General features: G+C 42.6%; 1 protein-coding gene across 1 annotated transcript in view; it reads right to left on the reverse strand.

Annotated features, from left to right (window-relative positions):
* Positions 1-21,481, reverse strand: part of SEMA5B (semaphorin 5B) — a 186,166-nt gene that overhangs the window by 1,102 nt on the left and 163,583 nt on the right. Inside the window, exons 18-21 of the mRNA XM_009274988.1 lie at positions 20,722-20,892; positions 19,656-19,805; positions 18,704-18,748; positions 15,307-15,512 (exon numbers count right to left, since the gene is read on the reverse strand). Coding sequence (XP_009273263.1) covers positions 15,307-15,512; positions 18,704-18,748; positions 19,656-19,805; positions 20,722-20,892 — 572 coding nt within the window. The remainder of the gene's footprint in view (positions 1-15,306; positions 15,513-18,703; positions 18,749-19,655; positions 19,806-20,721; positions 20,893-21,481) is intronic.

A 21,481-nucleotide genomic window follows, 5' to 3' on the forward strand; every position in this document is an offset into this window, starting at 1 on the left:
GGGGGATGCAATAATTTTATGGAACTTTCTCCTTCATCTTTATAGTCATCTGACTTCTGTGAATTTGGCTGAGAAAAATTTATTTTCAGCTAACCCCTGACTTAAATTTCTTATACATATCTACATATCTTGTCGCTCCTACGTGCACCTTTAATGGTTGTCATGCAGGGAACTCACTCCTTTGATTTGGGAGTCAACACTAGGCGTGTTTGCTACAGCATCCTCATGATCAGGGCACAGCACATTTAAAGAGGGCATGAGCGTCTCTCCCGCCTGGAGCAGAGAGATGGAAAGAAACTTTCTCCTTCATCTTTATAGTCATCTGACTTCTGTGAATTTGGCTGAGAAAAATTTATGACAGTTTTTTCAGCTAACCCCTGACTTAAATTTCTTATACATATCTCTGGCCTATGTCGCTCCTACGTGCACCTTTAATGGTTGTCATGCAGGGAACTCACTCCTTTGATTTGGGAGTCAACACTAGGCGTGTTTGCTACAGCATCCTCATGATCAGGGCACAGCACATTTAAAGAGGGCATGAGCGTCTCTCCCGCCTGGAGCAGAGAGATGGAAAGATCTAATGAGTCCTGGGACCTAATGGTTGTTCTGCCACAACCCGATGCTCCGGGGGGAACCAGTTTGCCTCAGTTCCCCCTTGAGACAAACAGCTCATACCTGACACAGCTCAAGGCAAGATGAAAATTAATTAACTAATGCTCAAACCCATGAAATACCCAGCTCCATTAGCCTTACTCGACCCACCTAACTTCAGCCACCTAAACTTCAGGCATTGGGGCTCCATGGGCAAGCCATGGAGAAGCCTCCTTCCTGCATGAAGGCAGGTGTGGATGAAAATTGCCTTCTGAGGGAGCCCCTGTCCCCCCCAGCCCTGGCAGCAGTGGGGCAACCTGCTGACAGTGGGTGCCCGACTTTTAGGAGGCTACAGTTAGGTGAGCGGGGTCTCGCCCTGTGCATGTGCCCATGGCACAGTCAGGGCTTAGCCACGTCCCAGCTGTGACCACTTAAATGATCAGAGCTACCCCTAGGCTGAAAGACAAGACCACAGGCAGCACATTTATCTCCCAATCTCTTTGTAATCAAGCAATTTTACTGCATGGGGAGGGGGAGAGGAGGAGGAAGAAAAGAAAATGCTTTCTTCTAATCCTATAGCAGACTGACAGCTACAGCTACCCTGGGAGCTGTGACTCCCAGTTTCATACAAGACATTAGGAAGAAAGGCTTTCCTATGGCAAAAGTACCCTGGCAAAGAAATTTCCCAATTGCTGAACTACTGAATAAGTTTTTTGGCAATGGGCACTACCTGAAGCATCTCATACATGAAATCCGGAGGAGACTCAGCCTCCTGGTCTGACCGTGATCCTTCCCTGCCTGGACTCTCTAAAATGAGCTCACAGCACGTCACTTGTAGGAACCAAGGAGAGAATTTGTATAGGCACCCTCAAAGTGACAAATATTTCCAAGGAATGAGAATTTGTGCCCTTCAATATGGAAGGAAGAAAAGAAATGTCATGCTTTGCTCCCAGTCACCCAAAGAAATATTAAAATAGTGTGGGCAACAGTCTGCTGCTTTGTGCTGGAGGCTGGGAAACAAGGAAGCCAGGCTCAGTCCTCCACTGCTTGCTATGCTTCCTTGGGAAATCCAATTAACTTGCTCTCTGCTTCAGTGTTTTCTGACCCAGCTTGATAAAAACAATTGAGATCCCCTGTAGAAATGCACTTTGCTAAGTACTACCACTGAGTATTTGGGAGAACTGCTCTCTGGCGAACACCACAGGTGTTCATACCAGCTGTACATGATGACTGCTATTTCCTATCAGTGTCTCTAGCCCAGGACACCCACTGCAGGCATGGTCCACCACAGCAGGAGGAAGAGGCTGATTCCCACTGTGCACTCCCTGGGCTCTCTTGAAGGTGGTCCAGCATCCAGGCCTCATCTGGGTCACTTTTCAGGATGGTTAAAATTCATGACATGCCAGGATTACCACCTCTGAAATTTGGTGACATCAAAATCCTGACCTGGGATGGCTTAGGACCATCTTGATCTGAAGACAAAGACCTCAGGACTCTACTTTTTTGGCCTTCAGTTGGAAAATCTGTATGAGTTTCAACATGTCCCACAGTGTTTAAAACTAGCCCCTTAGAGCAGACTTAGCATTTAATTAACACGATTTGTGTTTTTTTCTCTCTCTCTTGTCTTACTTTCATATAATATTTAATTAGGAAAAAAACCCACAACTGCTCCTTTGCTCTTTTTGGTTTTATTTTCAATGAGGGCTTATGTCTTAGGAAAATACCTTATGAAAATGGTTTAGTGGAATTTATAATGCAATTAGCTGCAAAGAATTTGTCTCCAGAAACGCTGCAATGGCAGTACAGTCCTAAATCAGCATGATCAATGTGCACTGCCTTAACATTTCCCCACACAAACTTATTGTCTGTCTCATTTTAATAAATAGATGATTAAGTTCCTCGGCACTAGAAATTGGTTGATATTTTGAAGAAGGGAAATTAGGCAGCAGTGAATTTTAGAGATGTACACATACATACTCATGCATGCACTGCAGGAGAAGAGGCGCACGGCTACATCTCTCTGGGTGGGCTCCCGTGCTGTTTTTACTCAGAGCTTTAATCCTTGCTCTCGTCCTGCAATTCTTCACTGTGACAGTACAGAGATGGCCAACGACTTTCCCTTTGGAAGATATTCCCCCAACGCTATATGGGTTATGCTGTCAAGGTCAGAGCCTCCTGACAACTTGAACTCACTGGCATTATTGTGGGGATGAAAACAGCCTGCTGCGCCCATAGGTGTTCCTACCAATATTTATCGGTCCCAACGGGAAAGGCCGAGAGTCGTCACGACAGCACAACCACAGTCAATCATAAAAACTAACACAGAACAGACCCTTGCTCACAGCCCAACTCCTACGAGTGCCTCTTCACCTCAGCCACCTCTGAGCGAAGTCCCCAATATTACAGTCGCCAAGAAGTGGCTGTGATATGCATACATTTAATTTTGTTCAGCTTTCTCCGTTGATATTTTTAGCCTAAGTCATCATTCAGATTTTCCGTTTGTTACTTTTTCTCCAGCAATGCCTTGCCACTACTCCCCCAAATTCTGCCTCTGCTCCAAATCATTAAGTCATAATCCACTGACCTACTTGCTTACATTCTCCCAGATGTATCAAAACATCTTCATGCGTAACAGTATGAGACTTTCAGTACTACTCCCATCCTACAGCTGCATGTACAAGCTGTATAAACATTTCTTACACACATAAACAGATCAAATGTTTCAATTTTCAATAAACAGTCATGAAGATTTCAAAACTTGATTTTAAAAGGGGATGAACATCTCCCCACCCCCAATTAAAAGGAATTCCATACAGTTTTTGAGAAGCTAAAGTGAAAAGGATGCTTCTAAAAGTATCTGATACACATACAACTAATACCAAAATAAGGGCCATAAAGTAGTTCCCATAGGGTGACATGCAATGGCAAGATTTCCTTAATCTTCTCACGTAGAAAGCACTCAGCTTTCTGGAGCTCAGCATTTTCTCTGAGCTCCAGATCTTCTTTTCTATTTTGGGGGCGGTGTGGGGGAAGAGTCAGCAAGTTTCCCAAGAGTTTTGTAGGTTAATCTTCACCAGCTACGCAGCACTACAGCCCCCGTGAAGTCAGTGAGCAAGGACAGTTTTCCCCAGCCTCACAGTTTCTCCACTATGTCTCTCTCGACAGGTGTAATTTCAGTTCTTCCACCTCCCACCCATGACACTTTCCTCTTTAAAAATGTAAAAAGAAGAAAGAAAAAGGTTGGGTGACCTTCCTGGGCAGCTTCAAACCACTCTGTCTAGCATTTATGGTTATCACCACTTTAACCTCTGCAGAGGCTGAACAACGCAGCGTGCACCTTCCCAATGGGCATGACTCATCGGAGATGCGTCGCCTGTGCCAGGACTGACTGCAGAGTTGGAAGTTTCCACCTTGCAAGTTTGTAATGGTGAACGTCCCACTGTACTACAAAGAAAAACTTCCCCTTTCCTTCATCACAAAGTAAGCGCAGGCACTACGGAACCAAGGGTAACAACTCCAATCACTGCTAACCCTGGTCACCGGCTGTGGACATAGGCAAAGGTCTAAAATTAGGGTCCTGGTAGCAGACAGCAACTTTGTAGTCAACCCATTCCTCTTGGCAATATCCAAATCAAGCCCATGTGCATCCTGCATCCTGTCTCTGCAGAAATCAGGGACAAAATTCCCACTGAACTCAGTCGCACAATTAGCCCTAAAAGAATTAAAGTGGCGTTTCAAATTTTCCTTGGAACAGCATCCAACAGACTTCCTGCAGCAACAGTGGGCTGGCCATTACTCCCCCTCATCCCCCAGGAAAATGGCGGGATAAGGGAATTGTGCAACGATGTAAGGAAGCCAAGATCCAACATTTAGCTTCTTTTGTGCTCCTTTTAAGTCGTTTGTTTCTTGCAGTGAAATCAGATTGAGCAAAATGCCTTTTCGATGCAGATCAGCTGTTTTATGGAGCTAGCCATGCCTTCTTGTTAAAGGATGTTACTCTTTGTGTTCTAGGAACATTAGCCAAATGACTTAGGGTTGTGGAAATACATTAATATTATGAAACATTTCTCACAGCTTGTACATCTCTGGAATTACCAAGGCAGAGATCTCAGAATTATAATTAACCAGTAAATTTGGCAATAATTAGCATAATAATTACATTTCAACAAAATAAACCATACAACTAAAATAACCTCTTTTGGCAATAATTGACACCAGGAAAATAAATGACGGCTGGCCCACCCACATGCTCCCTTTCTTCTGATCCACTGGATGCCACAACACTGCTGTGCCTCTCAAGCTACGCATTACAAATGACCCTGGAAAGACGGAAAGTTGCCAGAAAGACTTTATGAGACCTGTGTATTTACTGCCAGCTAAGAGTGATTTTTAACACCTTAAGAATTCTCCCTTCCGATCTTCTTAAAAATTTGCTTAGTGTCTTGCACTAAACAAACTATCTCACCTGATGCTTTTATAAAATCTCTTGAGCTCTGCCTACATTGAAGTCAAAGGTAGCAGTGGCCAGGGTTTATGTGTTGAGTTTTTTCTGATGAATTCAATAAGGCTGTTTGTTTGCAGCATTTACAGTGAAGTGTAGATGTACAGATGAGGAACCTATTTTCTATATAAGAAGGTTTTTCCTCTCAAAAAGAGATAAAAAAAAATCCCACTGGGACACTAAACTTATAATTGCATGTTCTTTTTGGACGGAAGTTTACCATATTTTTAGACTGGAAATTCTTTGTTCACTGTTGGTAAATAAATTAAACAACCCCCAAATGACAGCAGTATCTGTACATGTGCTCGGTTTGACAATGGAACTAACATTCAATTATAAGAAAATGAATAGCTACAGTTTTCTATAGCTGTTTGAAAATAGCTATTTTATCCTTATACTTAGGAGGGAGTGAGGTTATATTACTGCCATTTTAAACTTATAAAAACCTTCAGAGTTGGCAACATAAAGGACCATTGTCAGAAAGATGCTTTGGCACATCTCTGACTTTAAGCACATGAGTAAGATGACAAAACAAACTGTATGTAATAGTAAGGCAAACTGAAGTGAGTCCCTGCTTAGAGCTAAATCCAGGTTTAAGTATTTTTCTGAACTGGAAACTGAAGTCTGACGAGTTGATGGAAATCTTCCCACTGGCAAGTGCAGGTGTCTAGCCTAAAGCTTGCTATTTATCCCTGGCTTGCCAGTGATTTGGTGGCGGCAACACCCATGACGTGACATCCAGACACAAAAGAGGAATTCAGGGCTGCCCCAAGCTGCTTCCCAATATAGCTGGCGCACAGGATATAGCAGACATGATCTCAGCTGTGTGGGAAGGTGTAAACTGTCTCCTTGCTGCACTACTATGCTTCAGTGTATGCCCTTCCTGGGTCCCTCACGTATACTGTAGTGTTACTACAGGGGCTCATGAGTTGAGCTACAGCACCTGCCCTCATGCATGCTCTAGTACTCAGACTAACTCACCAGAGGTAAAACCACTGCCTTCTAAAACTAAGTTTAGTAATCTGCATTGGGTGCAGATGGTCATCTAGAGTAACTGGGCTAGACTGGGCTTCCGCTGTCGGTAACTAGTAAGGCCACGGTGACTGGCTGTAGGTCTGTCTGGGGAAGGCAGGTCTCACTGCCTCATTGCAGTTATACTGGAGCAAGCAGCCCTGAGTTTTCAGATGGCCTCAGAGCTGCTTATTCTGGTGAATTACCAGCACAAGTCATGCAGCCTGGTGCCAGTCCACAGCGCTACATTTAGACTGAGAATTGCAAAGGTGTAACTGCAGTGGTACAAAAAAAAAAGTAGTAAAAATAGAAATAAAAGTAAAAACTGGCCTAATTTGCCATCTGCTAACTCTATGCAGTCTCTTACAGTCTTACTGCTTTCCAAGTATCTCCCACCCTCTAAATAGCTGCTTTTTGATTATTTTCCTCAACATTGCTTTGCTTTCTCCCCATGCTGCATCTCATGTTGTTATTTCCTCTCTACATTTATAATCTCCCCAGGTCATTTTCCATTATTTCTATAGCAATGGCTGTTTTTTTGACACACCTCCCAGTTTAATATCTTCTGCTAGTTTAATTAACACAATTACTGCACCCTCTCCAAGCTCGTTAATGAAGTATTAAATAAAGCCAAACCTTGCATTACTGCTTGCGGTGCCCCACACAACTCCTCCCCATAGCCCCATATGTTCCCATTAATGATTGCCTGATGTTCACAGTCCATTAGCCAGGTTTCAAGCTCTGCAGCAGCGTTCCTGTCCAAGCCAATTTCTACTTACACGTCACAAGATTATTTAAGACACCAACATCATCCTCTTTCCTTTAGGTGTATGGACCAGTGAAGCTACATTTTTAACCAGCTGAGAATCTGCCCTTATGCAGCTCAGTCTCGTGCTTTCCCTTCATCCTCTAATGCTGAAACTCTGTGCAAAAAGTGATCGTGTTTTATTTCTTCCTGCTCAGCATTAGGTCCCGGCTCAGCTATCGGTTCAGCCCAACCACCTTTCATTTCATCAGGGTATGTGACATGTTGCCTCTCAAATATTAATTCAAATTTGCCTGCATATTAACACTGACACAGATTTGTTTCAATGAGCTTCTATCGCTGTAACTGAAAGCACAGTCGAGTCAATCCCATTTGTTTGTCCTGGTTTCACTCTCTAGTATGGCCCCAACTCTGCCAAATTTTGAAGACCAAGCAGGATTTAACACCCCATTGATATGCTTTGTTGAATAGAGAAGGTCCAGGCGTACTCTATCAATTATGATATGTATGATTACAGGCCTGTATGATTACAGATAGTTTCTCTTACCCCCAAATCCAACTAGTGTTTCTCACACAGACGTACTGGAGCTACTTGTGTGACTTTAGTGCATTGGACTTTGGTAGCTTAACAGTGACTCAATTAGCTGGGAGGAAATTGGCCTGCTTTCTTACAAATGCTTTTGAATTACCTTTACATTTCATGGTACTCAGGGTTTGCCCAAGATCCATGATATTTATAAAGGTAATTGGAGTTGTTCATTAGCTGGTTCTCACAGACTCTGGGATACGGTCCATCTAGATTCCTTCATCCACAGATTTTCAGTTCTTTCCTTTAATCACATGCTTTTTGCCAAATCTCAGGACGATGTTAGAGCTGACTTAATGAGGATCCCCCAGCTATAGGGGAATGCAGGCAGAGCTACTCCTGCTTACCCTACGCCAAACCTATTGTGCATATATAAATGATGCACCAGGGAAAGATGGCAACAGACGTAGTGTTGCTGCAGCCTGTGAAGCCTGTGTGGTGGCAGCAGCCAGCACATCCTGAGCAGCCCTGATCTCTCAATTGCTCTTTAGGACAGGCTGGTCATGGTTCAGGAAAAAAAACAGCTCAGGTATTTCAGCTGTCCTCTCTCAGAGCTGCCAAACACGTTCTGGACATTGAGCTCTAGTTCTGAATACTGACACAGCTATCTTTATTTTGTATGTATGCAGCGAGATTTCTTTATAATTCTATTTAAAAATCCATTATTCGCTAGTGGAGCTATTCCAGATGAAGAGTGAGGCAGCTCCCCTCCAAGTCTACCACAAAGGTTACATGTTTTCTGGTCTTTATTGTCTGTCTAATATTATGCTCTCCCTTTACTTTAGCTCCCTGCCTCTTTCATGACTCCCTTTAAACTCTTCTGCAAACACATAATTAATTCCTCCTGCATATCTTGGAGGCACTGAGGATTTCCCAGTTCAGCTAATGCGCGTAACACTGCCATCCAGAGCTTCGAGGAGACAAGGAGGGAAGAACCACGTCAAGCACCTGGACCAAAGGAGAACCATTAACTTTTAGCAAATGAGGCGAAGGTGTATTTGAAATATTCCTCTTCTGACCAGCAGAGGGAAGTCATGTAAATACATAGCAGTCAGTGCAGTGCGATTTTGTTATTCCCATTCCTGCAGTTCTTCATCATTTAATTCTCCTTCTTCCAGCATAGGTGGGTGGGTGGGGGCAGATACATGTCAACCTCAGAGAAATTAGGAAAGGCAAAAATTGCAAGAAAAAGGTAATATCAATTATTAGACCAATTAGTGTAGCTGGAAAAATCAGATAAACTTTTGAACACATCTGCCTGTCTTCAGGTCTGAAATAGCAGCTCACATGTTCAAAAACCTGCCAGTTTTTCCAGCTATACTCATTAATCTAATTGAAAACAAAACAAAACTTGTCTGCCTATAAACCTGTCTTGCCTGCATCCACAGATTATCAGAGCTGCAGAAATACAACCGCAAAGAAAGGCTAGTGTGAGCATCCATGATGACTAGCCTAGCCTGTAAGGAGGCAGAGCACGGACCACATCCCTGACCTGGGTGTAGAAGAGATACACCTGGGGAGGAGGAGGGAAGGCTGAGTCAATAGAGAAAAACACGGCAGGATAAATATGAAGCATCTACCCCCAGTGTCACTTAAAACTTCTCAATATGGCTTAAAGAGGAAACCAAAAATTCATCCCAAAAGCTGGACTCTCTCAAAATGGTGGGGGAGGAGGAACAATGTGGATTCCCACCCACAGTGAGCAGCAATAGCCCTGTGAAGTAATGAAGGGTTTGTATGAAAAGCGGATGGAGCAGGAACCAATTCCCATTGGGGGACCATTGTGAGCAGCTGCTTAGCATCCCAGAGGGAGCAGGAGCAAGGAAACATTCAGATCCGAATTGGCAGTTTCCCCTACTCTTAAATAATGTATCTATGAGAGGGAGATATCTGTGGCTTGCACACAGCAACCTGCTGGGCCACTGCTGCCATGGGGTGAGGACACCTGCAAGAGATGCACATCACTCTACAGGCACAATCATCCTAGGATAGCCACACCTCCAGACATGCTTGACTGCTCAATTTGACTCGACCCAATGATATAAAAGGGAGAAAAGACACTAATAGATTTTGACTAAGACGCACCACTTAATCCTTTTTTCCCCATCAGTAAGCTCTCTTGCTTTCCCTTCCTAGCAGGCATTATGTAAATTCAGAGTCCCCTGAAGTGATATTTGCAACTGCAGGATCATACAAGAAAGGGCACAATGCTCCTTTGCCAATACAACCCCCTGCCTCTACTATTCTTTTTCAAATAATACTATACTCATGGTAAGTACTAAAAATATGTACTCTACCATTCAAGCACTTAATGTTCTTAAATGCCACTTTGCACAGGGGAAATAGTCTTTGTTAAACATGAAATTCACTGGGAACAAAATTTATGTTTCAATCTGATTTACTATATATTTTTTATAAATATATATATATGTATTTATTTTTTCCAGCTGATTACATCAGCTACATTTCTCTCTAAAACACCATGCAGCTAAAGCAAATACTTCAGGGAGGCCGTTGATAACTTATTGACGATGTTGGGTATCATCAACTGCTGGCTTATGTCTGAACTTTACAGCCACTTCCTAGGGCTTGAATGATGCACAGTGAAAGGGTCACCGGGAAAAGAAAAAAGCTTATATCACAGTGCTATCAGTGTATGTGCTGTGATCACCACAAATAAATGCGTTAGCCAATTTTAGTTGAGGTAGCAACATATCAAATTAAGCGATAGGACACTGAAGCCCTAAGTTTTCCATGGCAGAGAGAAACAAACATCCTCAGAGACCAAGGCTGACTTAGACAAACATTCCTCCAGGGCACTTCACAGTAGTTAAAGCTCATTTAAACTTGAACCGCTGGCTGTCTCCCCACTATAAAAAAGGTGTGATTTTCAGCGGCAATGAAAATGACCATCACCAAGAGAGAGACATCTAAAATCCATAGCGGTATCCACTTTCCTATACCCTGAGCTTTATTTCTTTTTGCAATGCTGAAAGACACACCAAACACCCAGCCTGTTGTTTTATTCAGAAGGATTCTTCTTCCAAAGACAGAATTGGTTTCTGTTTCATAACCCTCCACATTGGTATTTTATTGCCATGAATTATTCGGGATTAGTAATGAAGTGTGGATCACAGTGTTCGGAGTCCTTCATAGGGGGTGTCTGCTCTGCACTGTTATTTGATTCTCAACAGCACTGTTCTTACTTTATTAAAAAATATTCATTGTAGGTTCTAATTTATACAGAGTCCCAAGTGATCTACTGAATATTCCCCCCATTTTCTGGTAGCTGCATTTATATTTGCTGTATAACTTTGGGCAAGTGCAGGACTCACAGTCCTACTGAAGTTAATGTGTATTGTTCTGATGTCCTCCTCGAAACTTCAGGTATCAGGCGATACATCAAATAGTTAGTTTTCCTCTTTCATTGTCATATCCTGCAGTCTCACCCAGTTCTCACCTCATCTTCCCCCACAATAAATTTGCTCATTGACATAAATGACTGTTTTGCTTGAGCACAACTTCAGTGTTTGGCCCTTAGCTTCTACAAGAGCAGCGGTGATGCCCAGAGCAGATGCACTGCTCAGGTGCTTCCTCAGCTTATTTGAGGCATCAGTACAGAAAGAGTTTGACTGCGTGACTCATGACTAAAGCTGTGTTTAAGGAAGGAAGGACAGAGGGAGGTCTGTCCAGCACAATCGAGAAGAAAATCTGCAGAATCATCATCATAATCATCCTGCGAACTTACATTTCTCACTACTCCCATCTGGCCTGATCCAAAGGCCATTGGATTTTGGATTTGGACCAATGTGCAGACGCCTTCGCCTGTCCAAATCCCGCATAGAATAAAATGTTGGCTCTCTTTATTGGCAGAGGATTTAGCAATAGGAAGAAGTTCAGTCCAAACCCTTTCTCCACGTGTGGCTGTTCCAAGAGCTCCTAATTCACAAGGGCTCAACCTTGACCCGCTTCTACTGCAGGATCATCTGGCTTTCCATCAGCATGACTCTAATAAGTAACTCACATGAGTAAGTCACTAAGCAGCTGAAGAAAAATGTTAAGAAAGAGGATCTCTCTGCTTTGATAGCCAGTTATTAACTAATCGGTGTGGCAGTACTAGGAAGGTTGTAGGTGGTTCTGTAACCCATCATGACAAAATGTGAAGAGCAGATAATTTTTATTTCATTATGCTCTTGTTCTGCACAGTCTTCAATATTGTCAGAGTGCTGTATGAACTTTAACCAATTAATGAAACATGAACTGCTTATTAGGTGACCCAAAAGGTCTCTCCCCTACGATCTGTGAATAACAAATCAAAATCAACGTGCTGCTGGTAAATGCATATGCATGAAGTCTTTTAAGACATCATGGCTAAAATAGCTAATAATAAACCTCACAGCATTCCTGAGAAAGCAAAACAGGAAGGGAAAAGAAGCCAGCAAAAATAAAACACTCTTCTGCAAAACACTGCCTAGGTAAGTTAGCATCAGCTAAATGATCAATAGGTCACCATTATGTATGATATTTACATCTGATCTGCATTACTGCATTGCTGTGCTAAAATGTCCAACAAGGCTCATATCAGCTAGCACTTCATTAAAATTTGCCTTCATATAAAATTCACCTTAATTTATGAGTTTGCATTCAGTGCTATACGTTTGAACGTAACACTGCCAAACTTTCTACTGCATTCACCTGCTGGTTGGAGAGCAGAGATATTTCAAGATGAAAACAAACTAAAGATGGTCGCAGAAAGCTTATTATTATCAAAGAATGGAAAATAATAGACTTGTGCACATGCTCAGCCTTCTGCTACCACCACGTCACTGTGTATGATCATTTTCTGTTACTGAAAAGTAGTCTACACACCATATATTTCCTTAATCGTGGATTTATTCTCTCTTTCACAAACATACACACAAACCTACAATGATTCTTTTGCTTTCATTACCTAAAATACGTTGGGAGCAGTTTTCTTGCTATCTGCTGAATAGAAACTTACTTGGGTTTAGAATCTGGAATTTCAGGTGTTTTCACTTTCTTCTACACATACACATTTTAAATTCAGATGGGCCCATATCCAAGCTCAGTCCAACCCTCATTTTCCAGAAGGTGAATTTTAGCTCCTCCATCATTTGAATATTAATTGTGTAGCATCACAATAAAACCACACATGCTCCTTGAAGGCATGAAAAACTCCCTCCTGACCCTTAGAAAAATCTGCCAGTTATTCCTAAATATAAAGCTGGCTAATAACAAGGTCTGTAAGTAATTACACAGCACAGAGCACACAGAGCCTTCCTCTCACTGTGCTAACGCTATATCCTTCAAGGGAACACTGAGGAGTGGCAAATTTGTAGTATTAAATGAGACATTTTCAGGCAAGAGTTTAAGAAAGGAGGGCCACAGAGAAGATGAACATAAGGAAATAAATATTCAACAGGAATAGAGAAAAGGGTCTTCACTTGATAAACAGATTTTACCCTTTCTGTAAATCTCTTTGCCTCATTCACCACTCTGAAAGTCTATGGCTTTGAGTTCTTCTCGGCAAGTAGCCCCTTGCTCCTAAACATTTAGTTTTGGTCCGTCCAGTGACTGCAGATTTATGCACTTCAACTCTTTCACTTCCTAATATTTTATAAATAAGTCCCATCTGGTCTATCTCTCCTTGTGTCCAAGTCCCTTCTCCCCCAGCCTAACCCATACAGTCCCAGTTAGCGAATGCCTTCCTTTAAATAGACTTTTCAAATCTTGATCTAATGCCTAGGCTCTTTATGTCCCTCGAAAGAAGACTCCAACAGCTGCTCACTGTTACTACACACTAGATCAAGTATTCAGAGATGGATCTATCAAAGAGGTCAGCTCCCTCCTGATACTACATTAACTAATCTGCTGCTATTTTAAACTTTACTTAACTTTGTTATTACTTCTACTCCACTGCACCATTCAGCATAGACACATTGCATTTCACAATCCATTTACCCAATTGATCAAGATCATTCTGTGAACAACTTCATCCTTCTAAATTTTAACCATTCTTCCTATTTTAGCATCATCTGATAACATATAATAGCACAATATAAATCATTAAGAAAATGTTAACTCAAAGCCAACACTGTAACTACCTGGTTTTGGCCACAAAAATAAATTTGTCTCTTTTCTTCATTGCTTGCTACACAAGAAACAAGGCGATACTCTTGCTCATCTCTTTATTCCTGCAAGCTTTTCTCATCTGGGTTTTCCTATTGACTTTGCCACAACTGCTCACATAACTGAAAGGATTACTCTCATAGTTTGAAGCTTCCAGTATCAGGTCCCAGTTCTTTACCTGTCAATAATTTATTACCTAACCTGTATATGCAGAGTGTGTAGAATAATACATCCTGTGAAACTTTGTTAAAAGCCTCTGAAAATCCCAATATGTCTGCTGCTTCCCTCCTATCTAGATCAATATTTATTTAATTTAAAAAAGGAATCCAATTTGCTTGACATGATTTACTTTCCACAAATCCATGCTGACTCACATTATGACGCTGTACCCTTATTAAACTGTATGCAACTGTAGCCTTATGCTGCTAAGAAACGTATTTTTGAGACTGCGTTTATAGGCAGTGGGATCCTCTGAGGGGCTGCAATGCCCAACACAAGGAATTCAGCACATGCTTATTGCCAAACTGGTCTGTTATTTTCCAGCTCAAACTGTTTTCCTTTTAAAACACCAAAACAACATTGACTCTTTTCAAATGATTTGATGCAAGCTCTTAGTTCTGATGCGTATTCACATTGCAAATTAATCTAATGTATCAGGAATCGTCCTGTGCCCAGCATTATAAAATCCCTACATAGAAACAGTCCCCAGCACCCAGGGAGTTTAGACTATGGTAACGGTCCCACTGTTGATCTTATTGTTAGGTCTCAGTCAGAAGCAGGGCCAGATCAGCAGAAAGACAATCAAAATGTCAACAGCACATAGCTATATGAAGGAGCAAGCAGCTGCAGGGTTTCCTTCTGTCTTGTGTTCATGTCCCAGATAACGCTCCACACTGTTCAAGTGACCTTAGGCAGGCTGCTCCTCCCGTGATGACATGAAGCCCCTTCACCCATCCCACCGCTCACTTCTTTGATCCCACACTTCAACTGAAGACTGATGCTCAAATACAACGATGTGCTACTGTCTCAGCATATTGTCTCTTGCACCCGTAGTCCTATCTGCTCAGATAATGGGTGATGTTCTCTTTAGCAAGCAGACATTGCAACAGAGTATGCCACTTCAACACCCATCTTCTCCTAAGGCTTCAACTCCCAATTCTGCTGCTATCATTGAATTCTGCATGGCTGCCTGGGGTAAGTTCTGTCCAGTACTGATAGAAGGGGCAGAACCCTCTCAGCTTTCTCAATTCTCTCCAATTTGGCAGTTCCCAAAGCATTTCCACAACCTCATCCTACCAATAAGTATTTTCCCAGCCATTTGTCTGATGAAGTTTCCATTTTTATTCTTCCTCCCCTCCGTTTCCTCTTACCACGCACTAACAATGCACTGAACTGAGCTCTTACTGATTTCTTAGAGGACAATTTGTATGCATACAATAGTCAGAATGGGCTGGAGTATCTTGGTATGTACTTGCCAGACTGGCATTCATCAGGACTGTGGAACAGAACAAAATCCCATTGCAGTAATGGGACTTTTTAACCCCTTTTTGACAGTACGGCTAAATGCCCCTTCAACCCCACGTGTAATGCCAACAGCTGGGCACAGATACACAAACCTACCCAATTCCAACCGTGACATAAATACAGCATTTGTTCAGGTAGTATCAAGCTGTTTGTGGTAGTTCTCATCAAGTACCCTACCTTGAACTCCATAGGGGTGTACTTCTCATTCTTGGGAGTTGTGTTGCCCTTGTAATGGAGATGGTTGGGAGTGGTTGGGTGGATAACGGTCGACTCCTGGGACTGCCTCTGACAGCGCTGGCAGTACACATAAATCACAAACGTTAAGAGGCTAGAGCCGAAGAAACAGGAGACCCCAGTGGCGATCAGATGGATGAGACTAAAACCTGCAAGGAAAATGAAAAGAGATGCTATTTTTAAAGAACAGCCTTTTTCCCTCTCCTGACAAGACCACAGGTGCAAATCAGAACTATGACTTCTCGGGATCAACATTAATAAGCTGTTGAAGCCAGAGTCTTACGTTCTAACATAAACTGACATAATCTCCCTGCAAATCGGTCTCCCCACTGCAGCTCTGCCTTGTGCAGTTTAACAGGTTCATGCATTGTTTTCTCAAAGCTCCCTCCCTGTCTCTCCTCTCTCCCCTCTATTGATATTGAAACTAAACATTATGTTAAGCTGACAGCTAAAGAAATGAGCCGTACAAACAATGCACATTAATGGATTCCAAAGAATGTGCGTGTCATGGAAATAAGGGGATAAAAATGCTCAGTGTTTCTCTGAAGGGGAAGGAAGGGAGGGGAAAGCCCTTTTTGTCGGCTGCCCAACATGCCTATGGGACTGTGTGTGGGGTGGGGGAGACACACATTCCTCCCCCATGTAATCCAAGTGTGCTCAGCATTCTTGCTTATTCACGGGGCAGCATTGCCTTGGCCACGTCTGCACTACCTCTGAGGTGTATTTGTACCACTAACAGTGAAACAGGGGTCCTCAGGGGAACTGGAAAGATAAGGTGGAAAAAGGAAAGGGGGGAACTGCTTGAAAAACACTTCTTTGTTGGCTTTCTCCACAAACTGCAAAGATAGGAAGCCAGTTGCAGGCAGGTGCCGGTGGGATAGCTACAGTGCAAATATTTCAAAAAGAAAAACTCTTGGACTATAAAAGCCTCCTACAGAGATCCGTCCACATGGGATTGCAGCAGCACCCTCCAAGCACAGCGCTGACCTCTGGAAGGAGCTGCAGTTGTGCATCCCACGCGCTGGGAGGTACTTAACTCGCAGCTCCGGCTGGTGGGGGGAAGACAAAGTTAAATAGTACTCCTCATTCCTCCCTCACCTCAGAGAGTCTCAAACCCCATGGTAAAACCAACCACCGACAGATCTCCACTGACAACAGAGCAAACAGTAGTGACCTTTATAGCCACCAAGTTAACAAAGCAACCAGAGGCAATCTTGGGTGGCAAAACTTTATGACCCTGTTGTCTTTTGCTACATGCAGGGGGGGATCTACAGAAAAAGAATCAGTGATGATGACTCCAAATGCTACTGCCTTTCCTCTACCTTTTGCTCTGTCATCTTTCAAAGAGTAGTAACACGGGCCCTAGTGTTGGGGGGGGACCCCTGACTGCTTCCCCCAGGGCAGCTGTCCCAAGGGAGGGCCACATTGGCTCAGTGGCAACTACAGCAGTAAAATTCCCGTAATACTTAAAAAGGCAATTCATTTGGACAGACTGCTGTGTTGACTTGACTGTGTGCAGAGAAATGGAAGGGACTACTCAGAGTGGCGTTAAATGAGGTTCATTCTTAGTCTGATCACGGTGTGCATTTTTTTGGTGCCATCTTACATTTTAACTGATATGCTTTTCAAATAGAGAATTCTGCCCATTAGTCTACTGCTCTCCTCTAATCTTTAGTTAAAAAATATCCTCCTGAGTTTAAAAAGAACGAAACCAATAGAATTCTACAGCAAAGTAATGCACTTCAATCATAATTACAGTAAGGAACATACAGAATTTATTAGACTGACGAGCTACATTTATTTTTTAAACCACACTATAAAATTTGATTGCAAGATTACCACTTTCTATTGTGTTTTGGATGATGGTCCAAAAAACCAGCAGAAAGACAATCATTTCCTACTAAATGTTACAAGACATTTCCAAAAAGACATTTCCTTTCTAAAAACCTCCGCCTGCTTTATATCACTCATGAGAGCTAAAACACAGAATATGCAACCGTGCTCAGTGAAGCCACATGACACTCTGTCACATTCTCCTCCTGTCCAGCTTTGCTTATATTGCAGTGAATGTTTCATTTCACTGCTACACTTACCGATTCACTACAGTAGGAAATCCTTTCTAAAACATAAAGCTCTCTTACATTTCCCTCTCACCTTTGAAAAACACATCTGATTTTTCAGGTGACTTTTAGCCGTATCTTAGGGAAAAAACAAATTATTTTTTTTGCAGCATGTGAGTCCCCGGGGGAAAGCTTTCTGGTTCATCACTTTGAAAATATAGATTTTCTGAGATGCATCAACGGAATTTCTATTTATTGGCTTCTTTGCCAAATATTGTAAAACACTAAGTAATAAATAATATTAGCTATGGTAAAATGTAGATTGCAACAGCAAATACAATGGTGGTGGTAAAAGAAGGAAGTGTGGATACAGTGCATAACAGCAGAGTGCAAGCTGTAGCAAGGAGTCCTGGAACTGAAGCAGTTACGTTGCACCCTCTGAGGGAGACGGAGTGACGCAGAAAGCCAACTGTTACATTGCAGGTGCTAAAATCTTAATTCCATTGATTGCCCCACAGTCACAAACTGAGAGGCCACATTTCCATGCCACAGGTGGCATGCCTTTTTTTGCCGTGATCTCCACAGGGAGAAGAGATTTTGGCAGCCTGCAGATCATCTAGATTTCAGGAAAGCAGGGATGTGACGCTAGCAGGAATTGACATGGTCATTAGTGTGAAACTAGCATTTTAAAACGTCGAAGGAGCCTGCCATTTTCTTCAGTCTCCATTTTTATCATAGGGGCTCCTAGGGCAGTGGAAAAGTGACACTAATAACTGGATCTTTCCAAGTTACATGCAGAAAGGAGACACAACTTCTGCGAGAGGTGAGGACTTGAATGAAAGGAAGTGCTTGGAGGACAAGTATAAACTCTAATCTCGTCCTCTATCAGCAAAGGATCTGTCTAAGAGACCCTGTTCACTGAAATCTTTATAGGTTATTTAAAAACACCTGCCTCTAAACAGCTGGAGGCTTACAGTAGTGGAATGAGGAATATCCCTTCCTTTCTCCTGAACCATTTACCCTGTGGGTACAGAGAGACAAGCAATGTGCTCCCTGGTAATTAACGACCCTCAGTGGCCAACCCAAACCCCAAAATAAATAAAAATCTTGGAACTGACAAGTGGACATGCGATACATTCCTCCAGTCTGACTCAGACAGCAAGACTCCAGTGGAATTAAGGCTATCAGTGGGATATGAGCTGTATAGATTAATGGTTTGGTTGATACTGCACAGGGAGAAAACAAGTCAGGTTAAGATAAAAATAAGATATATACCCTACCTCCACAGTTCGTGCTCTCATCAATGCTGGAGGCTGGCAGGATCACTAAACAAAAAGAAGATTGGAGAAAGTTGTCATTTTGCCATCACTTTACTTCTTTAAGTAATTAAACCCCCTGTGCTCCAGACACGAGAAGCTGCTCATGTGTTCTGCAGCAAGGTGAGAGTCTCTCTAAATTGAATTATAAGCTCAGAGTGTGAAACACATGCAACAAAACCTCTCCAAAGACCTGACAATTCCAGTACTGTTACCTGATCACTGTTTAGCTTCTTCCATTTAGGGGAAAGAAGATAGCTGAGAAAACCATGAAAAAGAAGAGTACCATTGCCTAGACACCTCAGATTTTTAAGTCAGGGCACTGTAATCCAGAAAAGAACATGTGGAAAGGGGTTATTCAGTCTAGACCCATATCAAATATTTGCCTGAGAGATTCAATTTCCGCAAAACACAGGGTGGAAGATGTTGATGACCATCTGCCCATCAACAATGTCGCTCTGTTAGACCCTTGATTAATCTCCCCACTTCACACACCAATTTTCTCCATCTGCCTCACCTTATTTCTTCACCCTTTTGGGATGCTTCTTTTGATACCTGAACTGGAGGACCTTCTGTTGCCCATATCCATACTGAGAACAGAAATAATTTTTATAACCCAGCCTGAGATGAACTATGCAAAGTTAAAAGCTTCAATTCAGGTGAAGCAATACTAGTTATTTATTACAGATCTAGGTAATTCTGTTTTGAAGAAAAACTAAGCTGCCTTAAAGGAATGCCAGTTACCCTGTGCCTGCAACAAGGGAGTTTACAATATGTTTGTTTGTTTGCTTGTTTTTCTAGAAGCATCCAAACCCAATTTATAGTAGAGAAAATCTCAGCCTAGCTTGACAGTCAGGGCACAAGCTGCTCTCCTGAATTGGCCCACCCTCTCCCTCCTCCATGACACTGTACGTACCAGGAATTTCATTATACAGGCAATCTTGATACTGCGTGCTGTTTCCGATGCACTGAGAAGAGTCTGGGCTGTGTACCTCGCAATAACGGCTGCGGTATTGGATGCCCTCTTCATTACACAGGCTCCACTCTGACCACTCTGACCAGCCACCTGAAATCCAAGATCAGGAAAACATGCAGACAACGTCACCCAGAAGGAATAGGATCCCTTGAAGATATCAAACTTCTCCCATGCTGAAGGATGTCTAGATCCTGGCCTGGGCCTCTCTCGCACATCTAATCCAGGGGCCTTTAGTGGATTTAATTTTCTCGATACAAATAATAATGCAAGCATCATACCCTACTTGTCAGGTTGTAGTTTTCTTAATACGGACTGAATCAACCCTTGGTGGAGCACTGCGCAGCATGGAGTTGTCTTAAAAGCTCCTTTGTCAGCTCTTTGGTTAAAGACGTACAAGGAGCTGGATGGGGCAATGTTGCACCAGGACCCTCAAGTCCTGAAGTGGCCTCCCAGGGATACCCCAAGCAGCCAGCACAAGTTACAGCAGTTAGAGAGTTTTGCTGATGTTCTTAAGGGCAGGAGTCAGCCTGCACTCGATCAGAAATACACAAAGGAGGTTCAAAACCAGCACAGACCTAAATCCTGTCCTCTGAGTTGTAGCACATGCTCATCTGCCTGTCTGTGTAAAAAAAAGGAAGGATTGTCCCTTCAGCAACTGTACAGATTGATGTTTCATGACTCCTTTTGTTTGTCTTGTAAGCTTCCACACTGAAGAACCAAGCTCCTGCTTTTTCAATTACTTTAAACGTATCAGCCGTTAACAAGATTTTGCCTGTCCGGCACCAGAATGCCAGACCATGGGCTAGTGAACAGGTAAAGAGAAAGGTGATGCATTGCAGTTGAACACTGGGATGTCTCCTTTTTCCCTTGCTCAATAGACATTTACTGAATGGACAGAAAAGCTTCTAACTGGTGGTGTTTCTGATTTATTTTTTAAACATTTTGCAGATGTGCCTTGCTCCCACCACCACCCAAGCCAGGTGGAGCAGGGACAAGAACTGGCTACCTTCACATGGGTGCGTGTTGCAAAGGGCCTCCTCAGTGTGCAGACCAATGCAGATATCCTCTCCGCTAGACGGAGCTGGATTGGTGCAAGTCCGCGTGCGCTGGTAGTGTCCTCCTCCACAGGTTGCTGAGCAGTGAGACCAAGGAGTCCAGCAAGACCATGAGCCTTTCACTGAAGGACATTGAAAAGCAAGGAGAGAGAGGTAGATGCCGTTGGTTACTCCTCTCACTGTGACAAAGCTGGAGAGCCCCAGTATCTCACCTTCCAGATCCACCCTGCCCAGACTAACTAGCAGTTTCTTGCACCCCAGGACATTTGCGCCTGACAACAAGAACTTCCTATCAGGAGAGGGTATGAATGTGCTGCACACTGCAGATGCAGAATGAAGTCTATGCACAAAAAGACTCTGCATCATAAAGTGCCAAAATAGAAACTATTCTTTAGGGTAGTCACTGAAATGTTCTGTTCTGTTCTGTTCTATTCTATTCTATTCTATTCTATTCTATTCTATTCTATTCTATTCCATTCTATTCTATTCTATTCTATTCTATTCTATTCTATTCTATTCTATTCTATTCTATTCTATTCTATTCTATTCTATTCTATTCTATTCTATTCTATTCTATTCCATTCCATTCCATTCCATTCCATTCTATCCTATCCTATCCTATCCTATTTTTTTAATAGTAAGGACAACATGGCAGGGCATAAGCAATCCGGGAGGTTCCTGGAATGCATCGATGATAACTTCCTTCTCCAA

Source organism: Aptenodytes forsteri, unplaced genomic scaffold (genome assembly GCF_000699145.1).
Source record: "Aptenodytes forsteri isolate BGI_AS27 unplaced genomic scaffold, ASM69914v1 Scaffold255, whole genome shotgun sequence".
Lineage (NCBI taxonomy): Eukaryota > Metazoa > Chordata > Aves > Sphenisciformes > Spheniscidae > Aptenodytes > Aptenodytes forsteri.